The sequence below is a fragment of the Podarcis muralis genome, chromosome 5, assembly GCF_964188315.1.
Source record: "Podarcis muralis chromosome 5, rPodMur119.hap1.1, whole genome shotgun sequence".
In the NCBI taxonomy this organism is placed as follows: domain Eukaryota; kingdom Metazoa; phylum Chordata; class Lepidosauria; order Squamata; family Lacertidae; genus Podarcis; species Podarcis muralis.
The window spans coordinates 93,592,087-93,615,991 of record NC_135659.1 but is presented as its reverse complement, the minus strand read 5'-3'; the positions used below and the strand labels follow the sequence as shown (position 1 = coordinate 93,615,991).

The following is a 23,905-nucleotide window of genomic DNA, read 5'->3' as shown; positions in this document are numbered from 1 at the left end:
ACACGGCAACCAGAACACGCTCAGGAAAACATGCACACATCCTGTGCTCCAATAGGGCTAAAACAGCACACATCTTTAAGTCATGGGACTTTAACTGGATTTTGATCAATGAAAAGAAACGGCGTATATGTGAATAGTGCCTTCCTGAGATACAATCACTGGAACCCAGCAGTTAAAAGTGTGAGGGCAGCACTTCCTAAGGATACTCACAAAATATTGGTCTAACTATGCCTTTCAGCATGGGGAAGGGCAATCAGACCTCTGTTTTTATGGGTCAACCCTGCTCCCAATTCTCAGTCATGCAATATTACCTGAAGTTTTAACAGATGAGCATCATTGCAAGAGAAACAGGAAAATTCGGTAGAAAAGTGAGTTCCAGTGAAAAGATGGGGTTGTGGGGAGGATCCAGACAATAGGGCTACATCACATAAGCAGGCTTTTATAACATATTCATGTCGATCTCCCAGTCAAGTCTCCATCAGCCGTTCAATTACTTGCAATTCTACTCCCCTGCCAATTTTTGTATTGTCTTTTCTTTTCAGCCACATTTCAATTGCTTCCTGCTTATTCAACATTTGCACAGTAATTTCTTTCCTAAAACGGAAAAAATGGGAGCTCTCCAAATCATTTAGCAACCTCTAGATGGAAGCTCCCAGAGATTTAGCAAACCTTCCTACAAAGCTCAGCAAAACCCCTTGCCTCCTGTGCTGCTCTCATGGAGCATGTGAGCCATCCTTTTGAATTTTCAAGGCATTTGAAAGCCACCAGCACATCAGCCTATCTTCCGTGGATGTGCCTTTCAGACTTCTTGTAGTCTGTATTCTTTGAAGCCTTTCAACATCTGTATTAGGGTCAACCAACAGCTGGGCATCTAGAGGAAGCTGTACTTTGTAAAAGTACTTGAGCTTAATGCAGAACATTAGTTAAATGGCTGAATTCCACCCAAACATCAAAAAATAGCCAGGTAGCCATTAACTAACTACAGTGGTACCTCGAGTTAAGTACTTAATTCATTCCGGAGGTCCGTACTTAACCTGAAAATGTTCTTAACCTGAAGCACCACTTTAGCTAATGGGGCCTCCTCCTGCTGCCGCTGGAGCACAATTTCTGTTCTCATCCTGAAGCAAAGTTCTTAACCCGAGGTACTATTTCTGGGTTAGCGGAGTCTGTAACCTGAAGCGTATGTAACCTGAAGCATATGTAATCCAAGGTACCTCTGTACTGGGAGTCTGGTGCAGTGTCTCAGTGAGGTTTAGTGTTTAGTGTGCTGGACGACGAGTTGGGAGACTAGGGTTTAATGCCCTAATTCAGCCATGAAGTTTGTTGGGTGACCTTGGACCAATCATCGTCTCTTTGCCTAACCTTGAGCTCCTTGGAGGAAAGGTAGAATAGATATGCAATGTAATTGAAATAAGTAACACTGAAGTCCCAACAACACAGCGTTAAGTGTTATTGCGCAATTCCATTTAAAAATAAAAGACAGGATGGCGATAGAGCTTCCATAGGGCTCATGGTTCAATCAACCCAGTCAGATGGGCAGCATATAAATAATTACATTATTATCATCATCAAGATAACAGGTATCATTTTTGTCTTTATTTCTAAAGCAAAGTCAGTCTTCAGGCAACGTGAACTGCTTTGTTCCATATCTCTTGCTTTATTGTTTTATTTTGCTTTTAAGATGACACTGTAGGTTCAAGTTCAGTACCACTTTACAGAACAAGGAATAGTGCTCACAGGTCCTGTGAACTTCACAAATACACAGCAGGAAAACTGAAAGGCTTCTCATGTCCCACAACTCCCCGCCTCTCTTAAAGAGAGACCCAAAGACCAGTCATTCCAACCTAGAATGCAAAGGAAGGTTAAGAACCCCAGACACGTCTCTCAAAGCCATCCTTCTGTACTCAAAAGCTTTGGGCAGAATCCTGCACTGGTACTTTATTTCTGTCCCGTTTAATTCAAGTGTACAGAGAGGCTTTCTGGATCAAGAGGAGTCTCACCTCACAGTTTTAAAGTTATTGCACAAATTACTACACCAATACATAAAAAAGTTCTACCCATGGAATGTTAGACGAGGGTTGGGGGGTGCTAGATTCTTGGAGGATATGAAGAGATCCCAGCAAGACTATACAGAAAGAGGTCTTAAATCGTGAACCCCAGCACTACAGACACCTGGTTGTGTGATTAAAAACGCCCACCTTTACAAATGGCTCTTTATTGCCCCAAAGATTAACCTGGCAATTTTGCTGGGGCGCTGCCCTACTGGCATGCGGAAGGGCTTTTGGTAGCCCACATGGCTTGCTTAATTGTTCCATCTTGGCAGACAGCTGATTTCCAAGAGCTGAGGGAATCATTCGAAAAAAGTTAGAACGGAGTGCCAAACCCTCATATTATTAGTTAAATCCCTATAGCCAGACAATGGGGTTTAGCACCCACGTTTGTGTATTTTCCACTCCAAATCACATCTTCCAAAGCACTTGCGCAGCGCAGGAATGCAGCATCTGAATTGGCACTGAGAGAGGTCAGCGCAGAGGCGGCTGGACCTCAGTTCAGAAAGAAAAGGCAGGATAGAGCAGCTCATGTGCCATTTAGGACAGGTGAGTAGTCTAGAGACTTGGTTCCATTCATGTAGCCAGTCCAGCCCACGCTACTTAAATGATGCTGTACCATGGGTTTATCTCCTATTGCCAAGCACTGTATTAAACAGAAATCATAATGCTGGGGCTATTTCTAGTTGTCCCATTTCAGCTTCTTAGGAATAGGCATGCAGGCCAGGTATCCCCCTATAGTGCTTCCTCACACATTTTTTATTAAAAAAACAGCAACCCATTTGCAACTGCATCATTCTTGCTTCAGAGATACCATGTGGTTTTTAGGGTTTGGGGGTAGATCAGCATCAAAGGGTGTTGATTCTTCTTCTCCCTGAAAAAAAGCTTTTAAATTCTCATCAACCCCACCCCCCAAAAAAGCTAAATAAGCAGCACATGCAGAAAGGAAGCATAGCGTGAAAGTAACTCTCCGATTCCTAGTCTAATACATTTGCACTGAATGGCTTTTAAAAACTGATTTCTTATAATGCAATTAAGCTTTTTCCAAATAAGCAATGGCTGTGCTGTTTCTGCACACATCTTTCAACCTGCAGTATAGAGAGATTTGAAAGGTAGTTCATAGTCAGAAAAGTGAGCTGAGGGTGGAGGAATCAACCCTTTCAAAAGAAAGAAGTAGCACAACAGGAGAGAAGGCCTATATTCAATGCTGCAATCACTCTGCCAATTCAGATTTTGCTCACTGGAGCACCATACCCTTTCATTAACCTGTATGATTGCCTAGGCCAGATTTGCGGTCAAAGACATTAGCTTAAGCAGGGACGCGGGTGGCGCTGTGGGTAAAACCTCAGTGCCTAGGACTTGCCGATTGCATGGTCGGTGGTTTGAATCCCCGCGGCGGGGTGAGCTCCCGTCTTTCAGTCCCAGCTCCTGCCCACCTAGCAGTTCGAAAGCACCCCTAAGTGCAAGTAGATAAATAGGTACTGCTTTATAGCGGGAAGGTAAACAGCGTTTCCATGTGCTGCGCTGGTGCTGGTTCGCCAGAGCAGCTTCGTCACGCTGGCCACGTGACCCGGAAGTGTCTTCGGACAGCGCTGGCTCCCGGCCTCTTAAGTGAGATGAGCGCACAACCCTAGAGTTGCACACGACTGGCCCGTATGGGCAGGGGTACCTTTACTTTACATTAGCTTAAAAGCATATTTCCAAGCCCACCGGCTCATGCATACATGCTAGGCATCAATGACATTTAAAAACAAAACTTTTGTTTTAAAAAATGATTTCCTGCCACAGGAAATCAGTCAAGTGGCCATTCTTAAGGCTACAACGGAAACAGCTTTGCTGAGATTGAGACTAAAGGTGAATCAAAAGCAGCTTCGTCCCTTCCCCAGCAACTGCATGCTACCTTTCTCTGTAAGAATTGATCATGATTTCGGAAGAATAAATAGGGCACCTTGAGCTCTGACATCAAAACCTTTCCTGTGCATTGTTTTACTAAGATGTCAGCACCACCAATGGTGCATTTAAGAATGTGACTGATGAAGTGTTGATCTCGAAGGGTAGATACATCTGAAATGACAAAGTATTACAAGAACAGAGAAAACTCTGCTAGGTTTGGAGAAAACGGTGAGAACAAGAGAGGAGGTGTATTATTATTATTTTACAAATTTGTTCTTACAGACTAGGAACGTATGAATATTTTGGGGAGTGGCAGAAAATAAGAGTAACAAAGCAATTCAAGATGATGCAGAGGAGTTAATATTAATTCAGGTCAGCAGTGAGCTCAAACTACCCTGTTACTATGATGCTTTAATCAAAAGATTTACTGCCAAATCATGGGCACAGAAGATCTGCAGAGCACATGCATTGGCTTTGAGACTGGGCAGTAAACATGTACTAAAGAGAGCAGATAAAAAGGGTCAGGTATAAATTTACGCCAGCCACTACATGTTGAACATGCAATTAAGTTCCCATGATGTTATCTCTAGAACAGGGAGGGGAGTAAAAAAATACCACTCAATGGGTTACGGTGTTTACAAAAAATGTCAGAACCAACACTAAGGAAAGGCGTTAACTCTCACTGCGCCCTGACTTTTCCCTTTTTTAAAGGAGCCGGTTATACATGGCCAGAGATCTCAGAAGAGGGCACAGGAGTCTGTCTGGCACAGGGAAGGACCACGGCCACCACAGACTCACTGAAAGGGCGCTAGACTGTTGAGAGCAGAGGATGGTGGAGCATAAACAATGAAAATACTCGAAGAACATTTCAGTTGGCAGCTTGAAAGGCTAGTGATTAAGTACGGCAGAACAAGCCAACAAGGTCATATTTCTTTACAAAGTAGATACTGACATACTGAACAATACACAAAAATCCTAGGAAACTATTAATACTTAGTGGGTAAGTTCAGTGTGTGTGTGTGTGTCTGTGTGTGTGTGTGTGTGTGTACAGTTATATACAGCAGACAACCTTAGCTGACTTCTGGAGGTTTAAGTCTGTGCAAAAGCTTATCAGAAGACCAGGCTCAGGTCCACGGAACCCCAGAAACAGTCCACCTGCCAATGCAAAGGTCTTCTTGGGCAGAGATTCAAACATTTGAAATGTAGGTTTGCAAGCAAAATTTCCACACTGGTATGAGTCCACCCCACTCTCCTGCGATTCTGGTCTCCACACTGGAACTCAACCAATTACACCATGATCCCAAGTTTTCCAGTAGCTTCTCACAACATTAGCAGTCGTGCTATGCTGCAACACATTACAAAGGGAGACAGATGACAAAGGAAGATCTATTGACCACAAGCATCAATAACATACGTAAGACCTGTAGAAATAAATACCTGAATTCTTCTCAAAAGTCATGCAAAGCAGCCAACATGATGAAACTTACAACCTGACCGCTCTTGATTAGCTTCCTTCTAATTTGTTTGGGGGGGGGGGGAGGGAGATGAATCTATTTTGGAATCTTATATACTGATTTTATCTATAAATGCAGTCAAAGTACCAAACTCATGTTCAGTTGCTCAAGAAATTTGCTTCTGTCATTCACGAGTTCTGTTTAACTATCTTGTCTAATCCTTCCAAACACTTCATCATTTCTGATATTAGGCAGTTCTGGTAAAAACCAAAAGAGCAAATGGAACCTTCGAGGGAACAAAAACAATGTGACATTTTTCATTTAATTTTTAAAAAGAAACGGAAACTACCAAGGGCAGGAAAAGGAAGTGTCTTGCTCTTGACTCTCCAAGAGTTCATACGGAAGAAGCTCAAACCTTGTTTCTTCTGCGACAGAGATTTAGCTGAATAAGGTAAAGAGTTATTGTTTTTTCCTTTCACACCTTGATAAATCTAAAAACTGCTTCAACAGCATCTTAATTACCATTTTGTATTGTTTCAAACCCACCCCGGCAACTTCAGTCTCTTGTCGACTAATCTGCAATCAGTTCAGTAATCTGCAATCAGTTGAAGATACACTCATATCAGCTTATCCAGAAGTTCTCCAGAACTTCACCTGAAATTCCAATGAGAAGCTGGGCAATCTCGCAAGACTACACATGCAGCATTGTGCTATGAAAGTATGCTTGCATGGGCTTACTTCCTCCAGGCTCTCGCTTTAGGAAGTCGGCTCCGCATACAACAGCAGCATGGTGAGAATATATCTAAGAATGCACAAGGTCATTTCCATGGGAGAGACACGTCTTCATATGGTAATTACAAGAATCTACAAACCAATGTCTTTTTTTGTAGTAGTTGTAAACAGGAGTGGAAAGAGAATGGAACAGTAAGCATGAGGTTTAAACAGGCCCAAAAATGACAAGGACGTTAATCCAGTTACATGGGAAACCTTTCCACCAGAAGTATGACTTTTCCCTCTGCCATGATGGACAGGGATACAAGTCCTACCAGTTCTGGTTATCCCAGCCTTCTTCAGCCGCTGAGGAAGATTCTTTTGTAGTCTTCTTAGGGGTGATTTTGGTTTTGCCCTCCCCAGCTGCATTCTCCCAGTTGGTCTCCCAGTTTTCCCAGCTGTCACTGTTACTGTTCTTGTTATTGGAGACTGTCCCTGACCCCCAGACATCCCAGCTATCAGAGCTCTTCTTCTCGGTAGAATTGTCCACGTACGTCCAGCTGTCGCTGCTTGGGGACTTGTGGGTTTTGGGCGGATCCGAATTGCCAAAGGTCTCCCAAAAGCTTTGATCCACTGCATTGTTCTGGTAGCCTTCACCACTGCTGTTCTGGTAGCTGTCACCTTCTGGCGGCCTTTAAGGAAGAAAACACAGGAGAAGGGAAGACTAGTTCATTTCAGCACAGGATGGATCAGAAGGGCTGCTATCGTGTTCAGTCTCGCATCTTGATCTGCTGTTACGCTACACTATTCCATCTCCACCTTAGAAGCGAAAGCACGAAAATGTAGCTGTGTGTGTACATGTGCTTTTGTATAGGCTCCACCATATCCCCAGCTAAAGCCAACTCTGGAGTCATTGCAATGTAAATATTGTAGGGAGGCAACACTGTGCCATCCATGATGGGATGGGATGGAAATACCCTATAGACAGCAGTGATGAAGTTTAGGAGAGTGATATCACAAGCTGTCTGGTTTATTTAAAAATAAAATGTGCATGCTATTTCACAAAATAAAAATCTCTGAGTGGTTTACATAAAACTACAACAATTACATTCAATAACATCTCCCAAAGACTAGATTAAAAACAGAACAAATGTATATCACAAATAAAACAGAGCAGCATACAAAACAGGTTTTCTCAACCTCTCAATTTTTAATTCTCTTAAGTTTTAAAGAATGGTGTGAGACCATAAGCGAGTATATTTGAACACAATGGTTTTGGGAGAAAAGGTGCCAGTTGTTTCAAGTTGTGTTTATGTTTTAAAATGCTGTAAACATGTTTCTGAGCATTTGGAAAAGCTCAGAAGAAAATGAATAAGGGACATATAGGTATAATAAAAGGGTTTTACACCCACTGGATTCTAGAAGGATTATCGTGGAATACAACCATGTCTGTGTTCTTTGGCCACGACAGCTGCCACTCAAAACAGATAAGTGAGACATGGAAGCCTGGAGAGTACACATCTAACACAAATACACAAAGAGGGGTACCTTTCAGAAGACTCATCTGATTTTCCAGAAAAGAAAGTGGTAACATCTCGCCATCCCTTACTACTTGCTCCCTGGACCTGTGAAATAGAGATTGGGGCAAAATGGAGAAGGAAAACCCAAAGGAAGATTACAAAAACATCATTTGTGACAAAGTATCATTTTGGGGGAGTTGGCGTGGCGGTAGAGCGGCAGAACCAGCTTAATCACCTGCCTCTGAAAGTGGAGCTCTAGAAACTAGAAGACACTCTGCTTTGAGCCACTGAGTCAAAGGGACCAGACTCTTAGCAAAGTAGGCCAAGCCTTAAAACGTTAAGATGAGCTGATAGGAGCTTATCAGAGTTTTAGGGCAGCAGCTGAAGAAGGAACAAAAAGGGTTTTCTTGTGTGAGTTTCTTGTGGCCGTTTAGCTGCTGTCTCTGTGCAAAGGTCAGAGGGGGCAGGGCTTCTGTTGAGGTAGGTGATTAGCTGTGGGAGGAGCTTATCAGAGTTTTAGGGCAGCAGCTGAAGAAGGAACAAAAAGGGTTTTCTTGTGTGAGTTTCTTGTGGCTGTTTAGCTGCTCTCTCTGTGCAAAGGTCAGAGGGGGCAGGGCTTCTGTTGAGGTAGGCGATTAGCTGTGGGAGGAGCTTATCAGAGTTTTAGGGCAGCAGCTGAGGAAGGAACAAAAAGGGTTTTCTTGTGTGAGTTTCTTGTGGCTGTTAAGCTGCTGTCTCTGTGCAAAGGTCAGAGGGGGCAGGGCTTCTGTTGAGGTAGGTGATTAGCTGTGGGAGGAGCTTATCAGAGTTTTAGGGCAGCAGCTGAAGAAGGAACAAAAAGGGTTTTCTTGTGTGAGTTTCTTGTGGCCGTTTAGCTGCTCTCTCTGTGCAAAGGTCAGAGGGGGCAGGGCTTCTGTTGAGGTAGGTGATTAGCTGTGGGAGGAGCTTATCAGAGTTTTAGGGCAGCAGCTGAAGAAGGAACAAAAAGGGTTTTCTTGTGTGAGTTTCTTGTGGCTGTTTAGCTGCTCTCTCTGTGCAAAGGTCAGAGGGGGCAGGGCTTCTGTTGAGGTAGGCGATTAGCTGTGGGAGGAGCTTATCAGAGTTTTAGGGCAGCAGCTGAGGAAGGAACAAAAAGGGTTTTCTTGTGTGAGTTTCTTGTGGCTGTTTAGCTGCTCTCTCTGTGCAAAGGTCAGAGGGGGCAGGGCTTCTGTTGAGGTAGGCGATTAGCTGTGGGAGGAGCTTATCAGAGTTTTAGGGCAGCAGCTGAAGAAGGAACAAAAAGGGTTTTCTTGTGTGAGTTTCTTGTGGCTGTTTAGCTGCTCTATCTGTGCAAAGGTCAGAGGGGGCAGGGCTTCTGTTGAGGTAGGCGATTAGCTGTGGGAGGAGCTTATCAGAGTTTTAGGGCAGCAGCTGAAGAAGGAACAAAAAGGGTTTTCTTGTGTGAGTTTCTTGTGGCTGTTTAGCTGCTCTATCTGTGCAAAGGTCAGAGGGGGCAGGGCTTCTGTTGAGGTAGGCGATTAGCTGTGGGAGGAGCTTATCAGAGTTTTAGGGCAGCAGCTGAGGAAGGAACAAAAAGGGTTTTCTTGTGTGAGTTTCTTGTGGCTGTTTAGCTGCTCTCTCTGTGCAAAGGTCAGAGGGGGTAGGGCTTCTGTTGAGGTAGGCGATTAGCTGTGGGAGGAGCTTATCAGAGTTTTAGGGCAGCGGCGCGCGCCTAGCGGCGCGCGCAGTTTGATGCATATTTTAGATTTAGGGGAGCTAGTCTCAAACATTTGTTGGGGGAGACCTAGGTTTTTTGGGGGGGATTTATTTGTCCTGTCTCCACACTTTTAATGATAGAGGACCACTGTAGTCACCCCCAACGACACGTTCTCAAGATGGAGGGTGAGGGAACAGCTGCAGTCGCCTGTGGTTCCTGCGCAATGTTTGCCATCTTGCCAAAGGTTGCAGGCAGCTTTACCTGCAGCAATTGCATGTTGATTGCCCTCTTAAAAGACAAAGTCCAGCAACTGGAGGAACGTGTAGCTACGCTCCAAAGAATTAGAGACCTGGAACTCTTCTTGGAAGCAACAGAGCACACCGTCTCCACCAAGGAAGAGACAGGGGACTCCCCTGAGAAGGTGGCTAGTTCACCAACACAGGAGCCAGATATATGGAGAAACGTGACTCAAAGAAGTAGGAGGCCCAGGGTTCGCTCTGATTGTTTAGAAATACGCAATCGCTTTGAGGTCCTTTCCCCTACCATGGAAGACGAAGAGCAGACTCCATTTGAGGATCTCTCCCTCATTACAGTCGATCAGGTATATGAAGACGAGCAGCAAAGGCAGTCCTCAGGGAATGTCCAGGCGACCTTGGAACGGACAGCTCACAGAAGAACCCCGACCAGACCTAATAGGAGGCGTGTGGTGGTGATAGGGGATTCCCTACTGAGGGGAACAGAAGCAGTGATCTGTGGGCCTGACAAGATGTCTCGGGAAGTGTGCTGTCTCCCCGGGGCTAAGATCCAAGATGTAACTGAACGACTGCAAGGAATCATAAAACCCACTGACAAATACCCCTTCCTCTTGGTTCATGTGGGAACCAATGACACTGCAAGCAATAGCCTCCAGAAGATCAAAAGAGATTACGAGGCTCTGGGCAGGAAATTGAAGCAATTAAATGCACAAATTGTCATCTCATCTGTCCTCCCAGTTGAACGACGTGGCCCAGGGAGAGAGGGAAAAATAGTGGAAGTGAACAACTGGCTTCGCAAATGGTGTAAACAGGAACGGTTTGGATTCTTAGATCACGGACTGCAGTTTCTTGAAGATGGACTTCTGGCAAGCGATGGGCTGCACCTCACAACGGTTGGGAGGAATGTTTTTGCAAAAAATCTCAGAAACCTCATCAGGAGGGCTTTAAACTGACTAATGTGGGGGAGGGAGACAGTGCTCCTGAAGGTAGGAGTCTATCAATTGATGAAGATGATCATCCAAATGTCATAGACCGAATGGAGCAAAGAGCATGCAGACCTAGTGGTGGGAGGAAAAAATCCTTAAATAAGAGACACGGGGGAATGATTAATGGACTTCAATGTCTGTACACTAATGCGCAAAGCATGGGAAATAAACAAGATGAGCTTGAGCTCCTGGTACAGCAAACTAAATATGACATAATAGGAATCACTGAAACCTGGTGGGATAAATCCCACGATTGGAATGTAATAATGGAGGGATACAATCTATTTCAAAGAAACAGACCAGACAAGAAAGGAGGAGGAGTGGCGTTATATGTCAGGGATGTGTATACCTGTGAAGAGATCCAAGATTTAGAACCTCAAAGCCAAAGTGAGAGCATTTGGGTCAAAATTAAGGGAGAGAAGAATAACAGTGACCTCATTGTGGGAGTTTACTATAGATCCCCAAGCCAAACGGAGGACATAGATGATGCCTTCCTGGAACAGATGGCCAAGCATGCAAAAGGAAGGGAGGTAGTAGTAATGGGGGACTTCAATTACCCTGATATTTGTTGGATGTCAAACTCAGCCAAGAGCATAAGGTCAAACAGATTCCTCACTGCCCTTGCAGACAACTTCATTGTCCAGAAAGTGGGAGAAGCAACAAGAGGAACAGCCATTTTAGATCTGGTCCTAACCAATGTTGATGACCTGGTTAGTGGGGTAGAAGTGGAAGGATCATTAGGCGCGAGTGATCATGCTCTTCTGAAGTTTACTATACAGCGGAAAGGAGCAGCCAAGCATACTAGGACTCAATTTCTCGACTTTAAGAAAGCCGACTTCATAAAGCTTAGGGAAGTGCTGGGTGAGATCCCATGGACAGTAATACTAAAAGGAAAGGGAGTTCAAGATGGCTGGGAGTTTGTTAAGAGGGAGATAGTAAAAGCACAACTTCAGGCAATACCAATGAGACGGAAACATGGAAGGTGCCTAAAGAAGCCAGGGTGGCTATCTAAAGAACTTTTAACTGAGTTAAGATTAAAAAAGGATGTGTACAAAAAATGGAAAAGGGGGGAAACCACCAAAGAGGAATTCAAACAAATAGCCAGCACGTGTAGACACAAAGTCAGAAAAGCTAAAGCACAAAATGAACTCAGGCTTGCTAGAGAGGTTAAAAGCAACAAAAAAGGCTTTTATGGGTATGTTCGTAGCAAAAGGAAGAACAAAGAAACCGTGGGGTCACTCAGAGGAGAAGATGGTGAAATGCAAACAGGGGACACAGAAAGGGCTGAACTCCTCAATGCTTTCTTTGCCTCAGTCTTCTCCGATAAAGAAAACAATGCCCGACCTGAAGAATTTGGAGCAAATGATTCAGCAGAGGAAACACAACCCAGAATAACTAAGGAGATAGTACAAGAATACTTGGCTAGTCTAGATGTATTCAAGTCTCCAGGGCCAGATGAACTGCATCCAAGAGTATTAAAAGAACTAGCAGATGTGATTTCAGAACCACTGGCAGTCATCTTTGAGAATTCCTGGAGAACAGGCGAAGTCCCCGCAGACTGGAGGAGGGCAAATGTTGTCCCTATTTTCAAAAAGGGGAAAAGAGAGGACCCAAATAATTACCGCCCAGTCAGTCTGACATCAATACCAGGGAAGATTCTGGAGCAGATCATTAAGCAAACAGTCTGTGAGCACCTAGAAAGGAATGCTGTGATCACCAATAGTCAGCATGGATTTCTGAAAAATAAGTCATGTCAGACTAACCTGATCTCGTTTTTTGACAGAATTACAAGCCTGGTAGATGAAGGGAACGCAGTGGATGTAGTCTACCTTGATTTCAGCAAGGCATTTGACAAGGTGCCCCATGATATTCTTGTAAAGAAGCTGGTAAAATGCGGTCTTGACTATGCTACCACTCAGTGGATTTGTAACTGGCTGACTGACCGAACCCAAAGGGTGCTCATCAATGGTTCCTCTTCATCCTGGAGAAGAGTGACTAGTGGGGTGCCACAGGGTTCTGTCTTGGGCCCGGTCTTATTCAACATCTTTATCAACGACTTGGATGATGGACTCAAGGGCATCCTGATCAAATTTGCAGATGACACCAAACTGGGAGGGGTGACTAACACCCCAGAGGACAGGATCACACTTCAAAACGACCTTGACAGATTAGAGAACTGGGCCAAAACAAACAAGATGAATTTTAACAGGGAGAAATGTAAAGTATTGCACTTGGGCAAAAAAAATGAGAGGCACAAATACAAGATGGGGGACACCTGGCTTGAGAGCAGTACATGTGAAAAGGATCTAGGAGTCTTGGTTGACCACAAACTTGACATGAGCCAACAGTGTGATGCGGCAGCTAAAAAAGCCAATGCAATTCTGGGCCTCATCAATAGGAGTATAGCATCTAGATCAAGGGAAGTAATAGTGCCACTGTATTCTGCTCTGGTCAGACCTCACCTGGAGTACTGTGTCCAGTTCTGGGCACCACAGTTCAAGAAGGACACTGACAAACTCGAACGTGTCCAGAGGAGGGCAACCAAAATGGTCAAAGGCCTGGAAACGATGCCTTATGAGGAACGGCTAAGGGAGCTGGGCATGTTTAGCCTGGAGAAGAGGAGGTTACGGGGTGATATGATAGCCATGTACAAATATATAAAAGGATGTCACATAGAGGAGGGAGAAAGGCTGTTTTCTGCTGCTCCAGAGAAGCGGACACGGAGCAATGGATCCAAACTACAAGAAAGAAGATTCCACCTAAACATTAGGAAGAACTTCCTGACAGTAAGAGCTGTTCGACAGTGGAATTTGCTGCCAAGGAGTGTGGTGGAGTCTCCTTCTTTGGAGGTCTTTAAGCAGAGGCTTGACAACCATATGTCAGGAGTGCTCTGATGGTGTTTCCTGCTTGGCAGGGGGTTGGACTCGATGGCCCTTGTGGTCTCTTCCAACTCTATGATTCTATGATTCTATGATTCTATGATTCTATGAAGAACCTGAAAAGCTGCCACTTAATGATTTTTCTGCCTGCTGCAACAATTTTAATGCAGTGCGGTAGATGCTGTATGGATTCTAATTTGATTTCGATTTCTTTTACTTATTATATACAGTACTGCATTTCATTGTATTACAATTTGAATTCCAATTTGTAACACAATAAAATAAAATAAATAAAAGAAGCAAACAAATGTAACTAGAAGCCAATATAAATGTCTTATCCAATGGATGCGCTGTCTCTCATCTTCAACCACAAATCCTGGGGAAGCACCTGAGTGAAGCTTGGCGGCCACCAACTCTTCATGGGCCAGAGTTTGGGAACTTTTCATATAAGGGATGGACACAACATGTTCATGAAAGGTGAGCTCACCACTGATACCAGAGCTACGAAAAGTACTAACGCTATACATCTTTCCAAGGAAATTTACACACTGCTTTTCTTAAAACAGCATCAGAGCAATTTTAAAATCAAAGCATTCAAGAGAAAAATAGTTAAATCTAGGAAGCATCAGCACTTACCGGTTTTATTAAGCATTGGCAGCAAGAACAGAAGAAAGGGAGAAGGCACGTATATTAGCAAAATTTAGAAGTCTTTGTATTCAATTTAAGCTGTTTCCATATTCCTTTGCAAACTTTATGGCTGGTTTATTGGCTCACCCATTGCTACGTTTCATAATGAGGAAGAGAATTTGTTTTAGAAATGCACCCTGTGAGCTCACAGGAAAGTGTTTTTTGTCACATCAATGGTACACGTACCATTTATGAAATACCCTTTACTAGATATTGAGGGAGTCAGTTTTCACACATGAGCCTGGTTCACGCATTGCTGTAACATTCAATGATTTGTTCAGTCACAGCATAAATGCCGGCTCCCTGCATGTGAGGTCATAGTCAAACTGATTTCCATGCAAAACAGATGCAACCCAATCACTTTCAGTGACACGTGTGAATTGGGCCTAAATAAACAACAACAGAATAGACAGCTGTTTGTCAATGCTGCGTTGCTGCAGGAGAAATTGCTTCCAGCGCTGGAGCACAACATGCCTAAGGAATATGGAGACTGGCTTAATTCCTGGCCTCCTATCCGATAGGAAGGCCGCATCGTACCTTGGAAGCCAAATGCGAGACTCCCTGGGAAACATCATCCATAATTTTTCCATCTTTTACCTACATGAATCAAGATGTCCAAAGTTAGGCGCAGAACAAAATGATGCCACAACTACCTGAGAGAAATGCTATTTGCACCAAAAGTAAACACAAATCTTTCATTCCACAGACAATGAGGTCAGGAGAGTTTGCTACTTTTAAAAGGTTATCTGCTAAGAACTCAGGAATTAATCTTCCTTGGGGGACACAAAGACTTCGGATGCAGCATACTAACCAATCAAGAAACCAATGGCACGGTGAGCACTTACTTTAAAAAGTGAGGCAATTCTTACAAGTATAATCATATCATTTTTTTATACCATAAATGCATTCCTTATTTAGAACTTTACACATTATTCAGAGCCCCTCCTAAGATGTCTGATGACATCTAAAATAATATCTAACTTGGTTCAAAAGTTTGCAATTGATGCAGCACAGATCATAATCCTCAAAACTTAATTATTCTACCTTTAATTTAGCAATATTGTGTCTTTAGAGGAGAACTGCCATTGATGGACCAGGGGCTGAAAAAGTCCCTCCTCCTCAGCCGAGATCACGGTGCCCCAAAACTACGCATTTTTTGAGACCGTGCTCTCGCACGGGTTACAAGACTCATGCAGGAGCGTGGCCCTAAGGTTTTGCACTGGGACATGTGGGAGGGTATGGTGGCACCATTCACACAATCAAAACTACCACAGAGATATCAACATTTTCAAAAGTAGAGGGTACATGGCTTAGCTTTTGAAAAACAGGGGGTCTGCAGTACTTAGCTAATTGGGAACCACTGGCCTAGAGTAAAAGTGAATAATCTTAGGGTTCAACAAGCTAGAATACCCCCAGAGTTCTGAGTTCAACTCTGCACTGGTTGCATAAGCTTTTGCATTTTATTTATTTTAGCCCCACTTCCTTGTCTGCAAAACGGACATAACCTGACAGGTTGCTATTAATAGAAAGAGACTATAAAAATCACACTGCAGAGTCTGAAATTCTGAAAGCTGAAACACCCAACTGAATCATATTCATGGGAACAACCAATACTTGATCAAAATGGAATTACATAACGTGATTCTGAAAATATCTCTGTACCACCTTCCTCGGCCTCGTGTCCCTCCAGATGTTTTGGACTACAGCTACCATCAGGGCTATCTAGCATGGGCAAAGATCAGGGATGGCAGGAGCTGAAGTTCTACAACATCCTAAGCACCAGGTTGGGGAAGCCTTCTCTGCACGCCCTGAAATATTAAAATAGGCTCCTTTTCAGTATTTAGCTCACCTGTGATCTCTGGGAAACGTGAAAACAGCAGTATGCAGAGGGGCTTTTTAGCAGCTGCCCCAGCCTCAAGGATTAGTATCCCCATTCACGTGCTAGTGCTCATGTTAGGGTATTCAATTAAGTGTTCAAACGTGTTCCAAGTCTCTACTATGTCAGGCATTTGTGAAAATTTCTCAGTAACGCCCCATATTATTTATCTATGGCATTTTCTAGCTTTTGGGGGGCTTTATTGCAACCCTGCCCCCTGTGTTAAACTAGCTGGATCTTTAAATGTCACTTGTATTAAGATGAAGGCTTAAAATTGGATTTTTAGGCATATAAGGTTTCATGGACATGCATGAATAAATACTAAACAATGAAACCAAGAGGGGGAGTGGAGGGAAGTCAAGCAAGATTATGGTTTTTAAAAAACTACCTGGATCTTGGGGAACCCTTCAAAGAGGGCCTAGGGAGGTATGCTGTTGGAAGGAGTGGCATGATCCAGCCAAAGAGTGCTGGTGTGTGGGTGCTGTTATTGTGTTGGACTAGGAACAGGAAGACCCAGGTTCAAGTCTTGACTTGGCTAGGATGGGGTGACATTAGACCTGCCATGTTTTCCCTTAAAATACCTTACCTCACAGGGTTAATAGTAATTATAATAATAATTTATTATTTATACCCCACCCATCTGGCTGGGTTTCCCCAGCCACTCTGGGCAGCTTCCAACCAAATATTAAAAACACAATACAGCATCAAACATTAAAAACTTCCCTAAACAGGGCCGCCTTCCCATGTCTTTTAAAGGTAAGATAGTTGCTTGTAAGCCACCCTGAGCTCCTTGGAGGTAGGGAGAGATATTACGATAATAAATAAACAAAGCGTTTGAGACAGACGAATTAAACAGCCAAGAAGGATGAGGGGGAAATGTTAATGTCACATCCTTTTGAACTGGACTCTCAGATCTTTGGCTGCAAATCTCCTGAAGTATAATGCCAGAACCTGGTTTTGATAACACCAACAGGGAAGTGGTTTTTAGACTACATTGGGGAGGAATTGTACTGCCACCCTGTGTGCACACAATTTCACACTGGAGAAGCTCGTGTGTATAAGAAGGAAAATGGTATTCAGTCCCCATTACCAATGTACTCATTTCCAAAGTTACCTTCTCCTGTGCAGGTTTGAGGACATTTTCATTTATACTCTGACCTAACTCTGAAGCCTAGTTAAAAGTAAAACAAACACAAAAGTCAGTTACACTTTTCTTCATAGGAAACATCTAACATGTATTGCCACGGAAAGTAGCCACTAGACTTTCAAAGAAAAGGAAGAAAGAAAGAAAAAAAGACAAAAGCAGGACAGAGGAGCCCTGAGCTTTGCCCGGTACAAGCGAGAGAGTGAGCTTTAAGCACACAATGCGTATTCACAAAGAGACGGGGAAATACACTGAGATGTACAAGATTACAGGGCTGCTTCAGTATCCTCGAACTGGTTCCTTTAAGCAAGTCCCAACAGACCAAAAGAAAATATCCTTGCTAAACCAAAGGTTACTTTAGGGATGAATGTGCTGCCACTACAGAGAGGTCAGTTCCCATGCTGCTCCAGCAACACGCAAGAAAACTTCACTCAAGTGGTTTGGTCACACTGTGTGGTTACTCAGATGTAAGAACACAATATGGCCCATATCATGTAGACATTAGCTTAAAATTATTGGAGGGGCATGGGAGCTAACCACACTGAAGCTACTGGGTGATCACAACCACTGCACTACAGTAACATGAAGTCAGCAAGTTCTTTTGGAAAGATAAATGCAACATACTCTGAAGTTACGCAAGCAATGGCAAGCCCATATGAGGTTTCCTGTGGCCGGGTAACGCAGAAGACCTGCTCTTCCCAATTCCACAGCCTAACTTTCATGTTCTTTGCCAAGATGCACAAACATAACTTGTAGAAAAAACAGACAACTACCTAGGAAAGAGATGCAGAAGGCTTTTAAACTAGAAATGAAACGCAACTGATTTTGTACTCTGGTGCCTCAGGTGTGGCCTGTTAGTCCGGGAGATGCACTTCCTTTGCCCTGTTCTACTTCTCTAGACGTATAAAGTGTTACAACTAGAAATACGAAATGGTGCGAAATTGTACCCAGTTAATTGGGGGAAGACAGAGGGAGAGAGAGAGAGAATGAATTATTGGTTAGAGGTTAAAAAGAGAAGGAATACACTTGTGTTTATTCCTTTATGTAACATTATGTTTATGACACTCAGATCTAGACTGCCCAAGTTGACCCTACAGTAGCTGCTTTGGGGAATATGGATTGGAATAGATGACCCGTAGTCCCTTTAGACCAGGCACCCCCAAACTCGGCCCTCCAGCTGTTTGGGGACTACAGTTCCTATCATCCCTGACCACTGGTCCTGTTAAGCTAGGGATGATGGGAGTTGTAGTCCCAAAACAACTGGAGGGCCAAGTTTGGGGGTGCCTGCTTTAGACCAAGAACATTCTACTCATCCTTCAGTTGTTTCCCAGAATAATGTTATTTCTTGCTATTTCTTATTGGATGCTAAGTATTATGGAGGAACACAGTTGCACTTCTCCTGAAGCTTGTCTTACTCTGCAGTTACATGCATTGCGAGTTAAGGATGGGATGAGTGACTGAACTCTTCCTTTCTGATTTTTAAATTTAAGTGTGCTTAAGTTGTAATTTATGTGTGCTTAAGGGACGCAGGTGGCGCTGTGGGTTAAACCACAGAGCCTCGGACTTGCCGATCAGAAGGTTGGCGGTTCGAATCCCTGTGACGGGGTCAGCTCCCGTTGCTCGGTCCCTGCTCCTGCCAACCTAGCAATTCAAAAGCGCGTCAAAGTGTAAGTAGATAAATAGGTACCGCTCCGGCGGGAAGGTAAACAGCGTTTCCGTGCACTGCTCTGGTTCGCCAGAAGCGGCTTAGTCATGCTGGCCACATGACCCGGAAGCTGTACGCCAGCTCCCTCGGCCAATAAAGCGAGATGAGTGCCACAACCCCAGAGTCGGTAACGACTGGACCTAACGGTCAGGGGTCCCTTTACCTTTACCTTTAAGTTGTAAAGCTTGGGAGAAATCCCTGCTCATCTTCCTGCCTAATACCACAGTCTCCTCATCTAATCTGTCACCACGTTAAACCAGAAATGAAAACAATTAAGGTATTGAACCAACATGGCTGGCATCTTCTTTATCTGTTACCATGCCTGTTGATGCTAACAGGATAGTGTGGAAGTCCACAACCTAAAGTAAGTCTGTCTAGTCAATGCCCTTGTTTATTATGAGGGCCAGTGTCTGGTTCAATTCACAGAATATGCACAACCTATTCTCCTGACAATATGCAGCTGATGGAATTGTTAACCCTGTGAAAGAGACAGAGGTTTGACAGATCTGTGACTGAATGCTCAACACCCTTTCCCCCATGAACAAAGCCTTCAGGGGAACATCTATTGCTAACTGTGACGTTACCATGCATAAGAGAGTGCTGGAGGGGAAATAGTTAAATAGGTTGCACAGGCAGAGCCCAGGGGGGTGGAGTCAGTGGGTCTATAAAAGAGTTCTGGGAGGAGTTCTGGGAGTTAGTTCGTTGGGAGTTGTGGGTGGGTAGTTGGTTGGTTTGAGTGGGTTGGCTGGTTGGGAAAGGCAGTTGGTAATAGAGAGACAGTTAGGCAGTTGGTCTTTGAGTGTGGGGTGGTAGCAGAGATAGAGAGAGGAACATAAGAATAAGAAAATAAAGAGGAACACTGTTTGGAATGCTGTAATAGTTTTGTTTTAAGTCTGAAATAAAATACACTCTTCTTTATGAATTGAAAAGCTGAGACTGAAGTGATTTTACCAGGGAGGACCTGGTTGGTGGCAGTGGATTAGTGGTGTACGGGTCAATAGTCCGTGAGACGACCGGGGGCTCCGTACGAACGCCACACTAACCTCATTTCCAAATACTTCCCTAATGTAAATACAGTTCTGGATACACCTCAGGCCTGAGTGCTCATCCCATCCACCCACGCGTTGAGCGAGCCTTTGACATCCAACATTTACAAAATAGTATGGATTGGAATATATACTTAGGACTCTTGCTTGATGCAGCCTATTTTAAAACAAGCTGAAGGAGACATTACAGAAAGATGCAGACAACACCGTTCAACAAAAATGACTTGATTTCAAAGTGAGGGGGGTTAAAGTGAAATTATAAAAGACAGCTAGCAGCAAAATGTACAAACTCAGCACAGAAACAAAGCACCCATGCATGAGAATTGAGGGGAGGGCTTTACCGGATCTGCCTGCTGTTTGTGGCCCCAAAACTTTACACCCAGGCAGCACAAGAGAAGAGAGCAAGGGAGGTAGAAGAAGCAGCTTTTAGCAAAAGATCTAATGTACTCTTTTGTTCCTGGCAAGAAAGCATGATATTTATCCCAACATCAGCGCCTTAACGACAAGCAAAATGTTTAGTCTCTTGATTACCACGCCAAACTAAATTGTCAAAAATAAACAAAAATAAAATTATACAGTCAGGGCTGAGAGTGAGAGTCAGCTTGTAAGCACGAGCTAGGAAGCAATAGCTCCAATTGTTAATTGGGAAAATTTGCCATCATGTACCGACTGAGAAGGCAGCAGTGCTGCTGAAGTGGCTTGTCAGTAGGGCTGGTAAGTTAACTCCAGTGTAGCGTTTTGAATAAATATGCATGTTGATACTAATATGACAGTCAACAAGTTTTAAATAAGGATCTATGACTCCTGTAAGAAGGCAGGAAAGGAAAATCAAGTCAATATCAAACCTTATATATTTTACAGAAGGGGAAAATATCTGCAGGCTTTGTGTTCTGCCAACATCTGCCAGGAATACTGATTTAATTTTCCCTTGAAAGACACACCATTTTAGCTTGCAAGACGGTTTCAGTTAAACAAGAATTAATTTCACTGGGCATGTGAATGCACCCAAGGATATAGTCCTCATAGAATCCAAAGCCTTTGCCAACGCCTTTCTACAAACTGCCTAGGTTTGTTTTAGTACAAATACGCTCTTATAGAAGCTGGTTTCTATTAGTGTGTTCCCTTCACCAGCAAGGCAAGCACCTCAGGAACATGCAGAATTGCCATTGAGAAGGTAGCTTGTAGATGCTTGCAAACAGATATCATTTGTATGAACCAGCTTCTCTGTGTGGGTATATTACACACATGTAAACACCTCAGTTCCTATAAATAGCACCATCATCTGAGCATCTCCCAGCTGTGACTTTATGGCAGTCCCACAGAGACTCCAGCATAGTATCAACCAGCCCCAAGTTATGATCTATGCAAATTGTGCATTGATTAGGAGGCAATTCAAGTCTGGAGGCTATTGCTTAATAGAGAAGTAATATTTGAGGTTCTGCAACACTAACTGCAGGCTACATAATTTTACCTAAGGAAGCTGCAATCCGTTTCCACATTACGTACACTGCATAACCTACAATTCCCCTCTCAGTAGATTTATTTACTTCTAATGAATTGCTTTCCGCCGCTCCCTTAGGCGAAATGCTTGACGTGACAAAGGAGTAAATTCTGCAGCCATTCTGCATAATGTAAAATATGCATAAGCCATAAGTGGAATGTGAATTAACAGAACCCCTGTTCAATTTAGATGTATGACACAACATTCTCTATTAAAATAAGAAAGGACACATGCCTGATAGAAACAGTAGGCTGTCTCGGTTTTTTAAAAAGCAACAGTCGACGGTGCAAAGTGCAAAGATGATGAGTGGTTTTATAGGTTTTTAGAGCAGGTTCTTGCTATCCAGTTGTAGATATTCTGCAACTTGGTAGCAAACCACTAAAAAAATGTCTGATGAGTCAACAGGTGCAACCTTTGTTTTCTAGTGTGCTTCAAAACATACCTCATCTGCTTCCTAACTTAAAGAGTACATGACGCTTTCATCACAATACCTCTGACACTGGAACCTAATTTGCAGTTTCTCAGAGAAGATCCGGGAGATTGTAAATATTCCAAGAGAATTCAAACTGCTGAGGAAAAGAGAACCAGTGAAGATTTTTAGTGTTGGGTTAGCCACATAACAGAAGGACTTGTGAAAATCACCTTTTGAGTTGCTTGAGATCCAAATTTGGTAGCCTGTTAATAGAAGCAAAAATTATTTGTTTCAATGTTTTATTTTCCCTTAGCAATTCAAAGCACAGACACTGATGATGTGGACTGCAGCGCCACAAGATTATTCTGTGGCTTTACTGCAGCAACCTAACATCTTCCCCTCTTGACATTATAACGTTCTTATGTTTCTCAAAATCTTACAAAATGCCTACCACTCTAAGGAAGTTTTGAGAGCCACTAATCTCAAAACTTTGCTTTGTTAGGATCCTTCCATATGGGAGACTTCTAGCATTACCCAAACACTGGTCCCGTCCCCCGTCCCCCCGCCCTCTGCTGTAAGCTATAGGCAGAAAAACAACTAACTTTCCACACTTCAAGGTTATTCTGTGTACACATCCTCTTATGTTCTGCCCACGTGTGATATGGCCATGTGGGTTTTGAGGATCCCATTCGCCAGAGAAATGTTTTCTAAAATCATTTTGCCACTAGAAAGGAAGTCTGCACCTCCAAATTCAATTGCGGAGGGAGAGCTTCTCCTTTGCCAGTACAGAAATGCCTCACACCAGCCAAGGAGAACCAGAGCACTATGCTCCTCTTTTTCCAGCTTGCTCTTATAACTAAAAAGCAGGTGAGGGGGGGAAATTGGATAAAAATTAGATTGACTATCAAGGACAGCCAAGATGCTCAACCACTTGAAAGCATCAATGCCACTTCCAAAACATGCCTTTTTGAAAACTCCGCCACAAGTAATTTCTCATAAATATCAATTAGCATGCTTTCTTTTCTTTTTTAAAGGAGACTAGCTGAATCCATAAAAAGTAGCTGTAACAGCAGCTATCAGACCTGAAAGCTAAAACAAATCTCCACTGTAAAAGGCAATATTCTTCAGGATATGAGAATCTATGAAAACACACACAGAGAGCGAGAGACAAATTAAGGGAAGGCTGTTCCCTTCATGCCCAGATTGCGAGCTTCCAAAGGCATCGGGCTGGCTGTGCTGGAAGCAGAATGAACCAGAAGGGTTCTTGTGTTCTAGACAGGATATTGGTTGACAGCCAAGCCTGGCTCTGCCATGCGGCAGGGCAAAGCAGCCTGGTCTATGAGGTGGCTAGATGAAAGCAGGATTTGGTGTATGAATGGTGCAGCAAGACTTTTTAAAGTGTTTGACCTGGTGAGAGGGGTGTCTGAACTCCTCTTCAGACAGCACTGTTTGCAGCCTGTAAAGCAGATTATTTTACAATGCAGCAGTTTTGAGTTCTCAGGATGGATTCAGTTGACCTGATGTCTCACATGATGATAGCAGTCACCCTCCTGCTAGGGTGGCCATTTAAAGCTTACACCACACAGCAATTCCTCAAAAGCACTTATGTGGGAAGATGATCATCTGGTGAACGGGTGGTTAATCTGAAGGCATCCTTAGCAAAATAGAGGAAGCAACAAACCAAGCCCATCGCTGCAGGTGCTTGGTTCCTTTTAGGTTTTCGCCTGAAAAAGGTCAGCTTCCTAAGAGAAACCCCATTACATAGAGCAAGCTGGATAACTTCATTTGCTGGATTATAGTGTTTACTTACACCTTCTTTAGCTGCAGAAGCAAACTTGCTCGCTCCAGAAGTAAAACTACTCCACCCCTGAAAGAAGAAGCAGAGAATGGTTAGGCCTGCTCCATTCTTACCAAGGTAAAACAAACAAACAAGATGTTTCTTTCAACAACCAAGTGAAGAAAAAATCTAATAACCTTTCTGTATCAGGTGTGGGGAACCTCTGGACCTCTGGGCATTGTTTGCCTCCATCTCCCACCATCCCTAATGATAGACTGTATTGGATGGAGCTGATGGGAGTTGGAGACCAAACGTC

At 43.5% G+C, this 23,905-nt stretch overlaps 1 protein-coding gene across 8 annotated transcripts in view; it reads right to left on the bottom strand.

Annotated features, from left to right (window-relative positions):
* Positions 1 to 1,634: 1,634 nt before the first annotated feature.
* Positions 1,635 to 23,905, bottom strand: part of ARFGAP1 (ARF GTPase activating protein 1) — a 39,156-nt gene continuing 16,885 nt past the window's right edge. Inside the window, exons 8-14 of one of the 8 annotated variants that reach the window (XM_028735426.2) lie at positions 23,623 to 23,679; positions 22,043 to 22,075; positions 20,241 to 20,270; positions 17,119 to 17,175; positions 14,666 to 14,725; positions 7,655 to 7,731; positions 1,635 to 6,798 (exon numbers count right to left, since the gene is read on the bottom strand). In XM_028735426.2, the coding sequence (XP_028591259.2) occupies positions 6,438 to 6,798; positions 7,655 to 7,731; positions 14,666 to 14,725; positions 17,119 to 17,175; positions 20,241 to 20,270; positions 22,043 to 22,075; positions 23,623 to 23,679 (675 nt within the window). In that variant the 3' untranslated portion in view covers positions 1,635 to 6,437. The remainder of the gene's footprint in view (positions 6,799 to 7,654; positions 7,732 to 14,665; positions 14,726 to 17,118; positions 17,176 to 20,240; positions 20,271 to 22,042; positions 22,076 to 23,622; positions 23,680 to 23,905) is intronic. The other 7 variants (XM_028735428.2, XM_028735427.2, XM_028735431.2 and 4 more) reach the window with 7 other exon arrangements.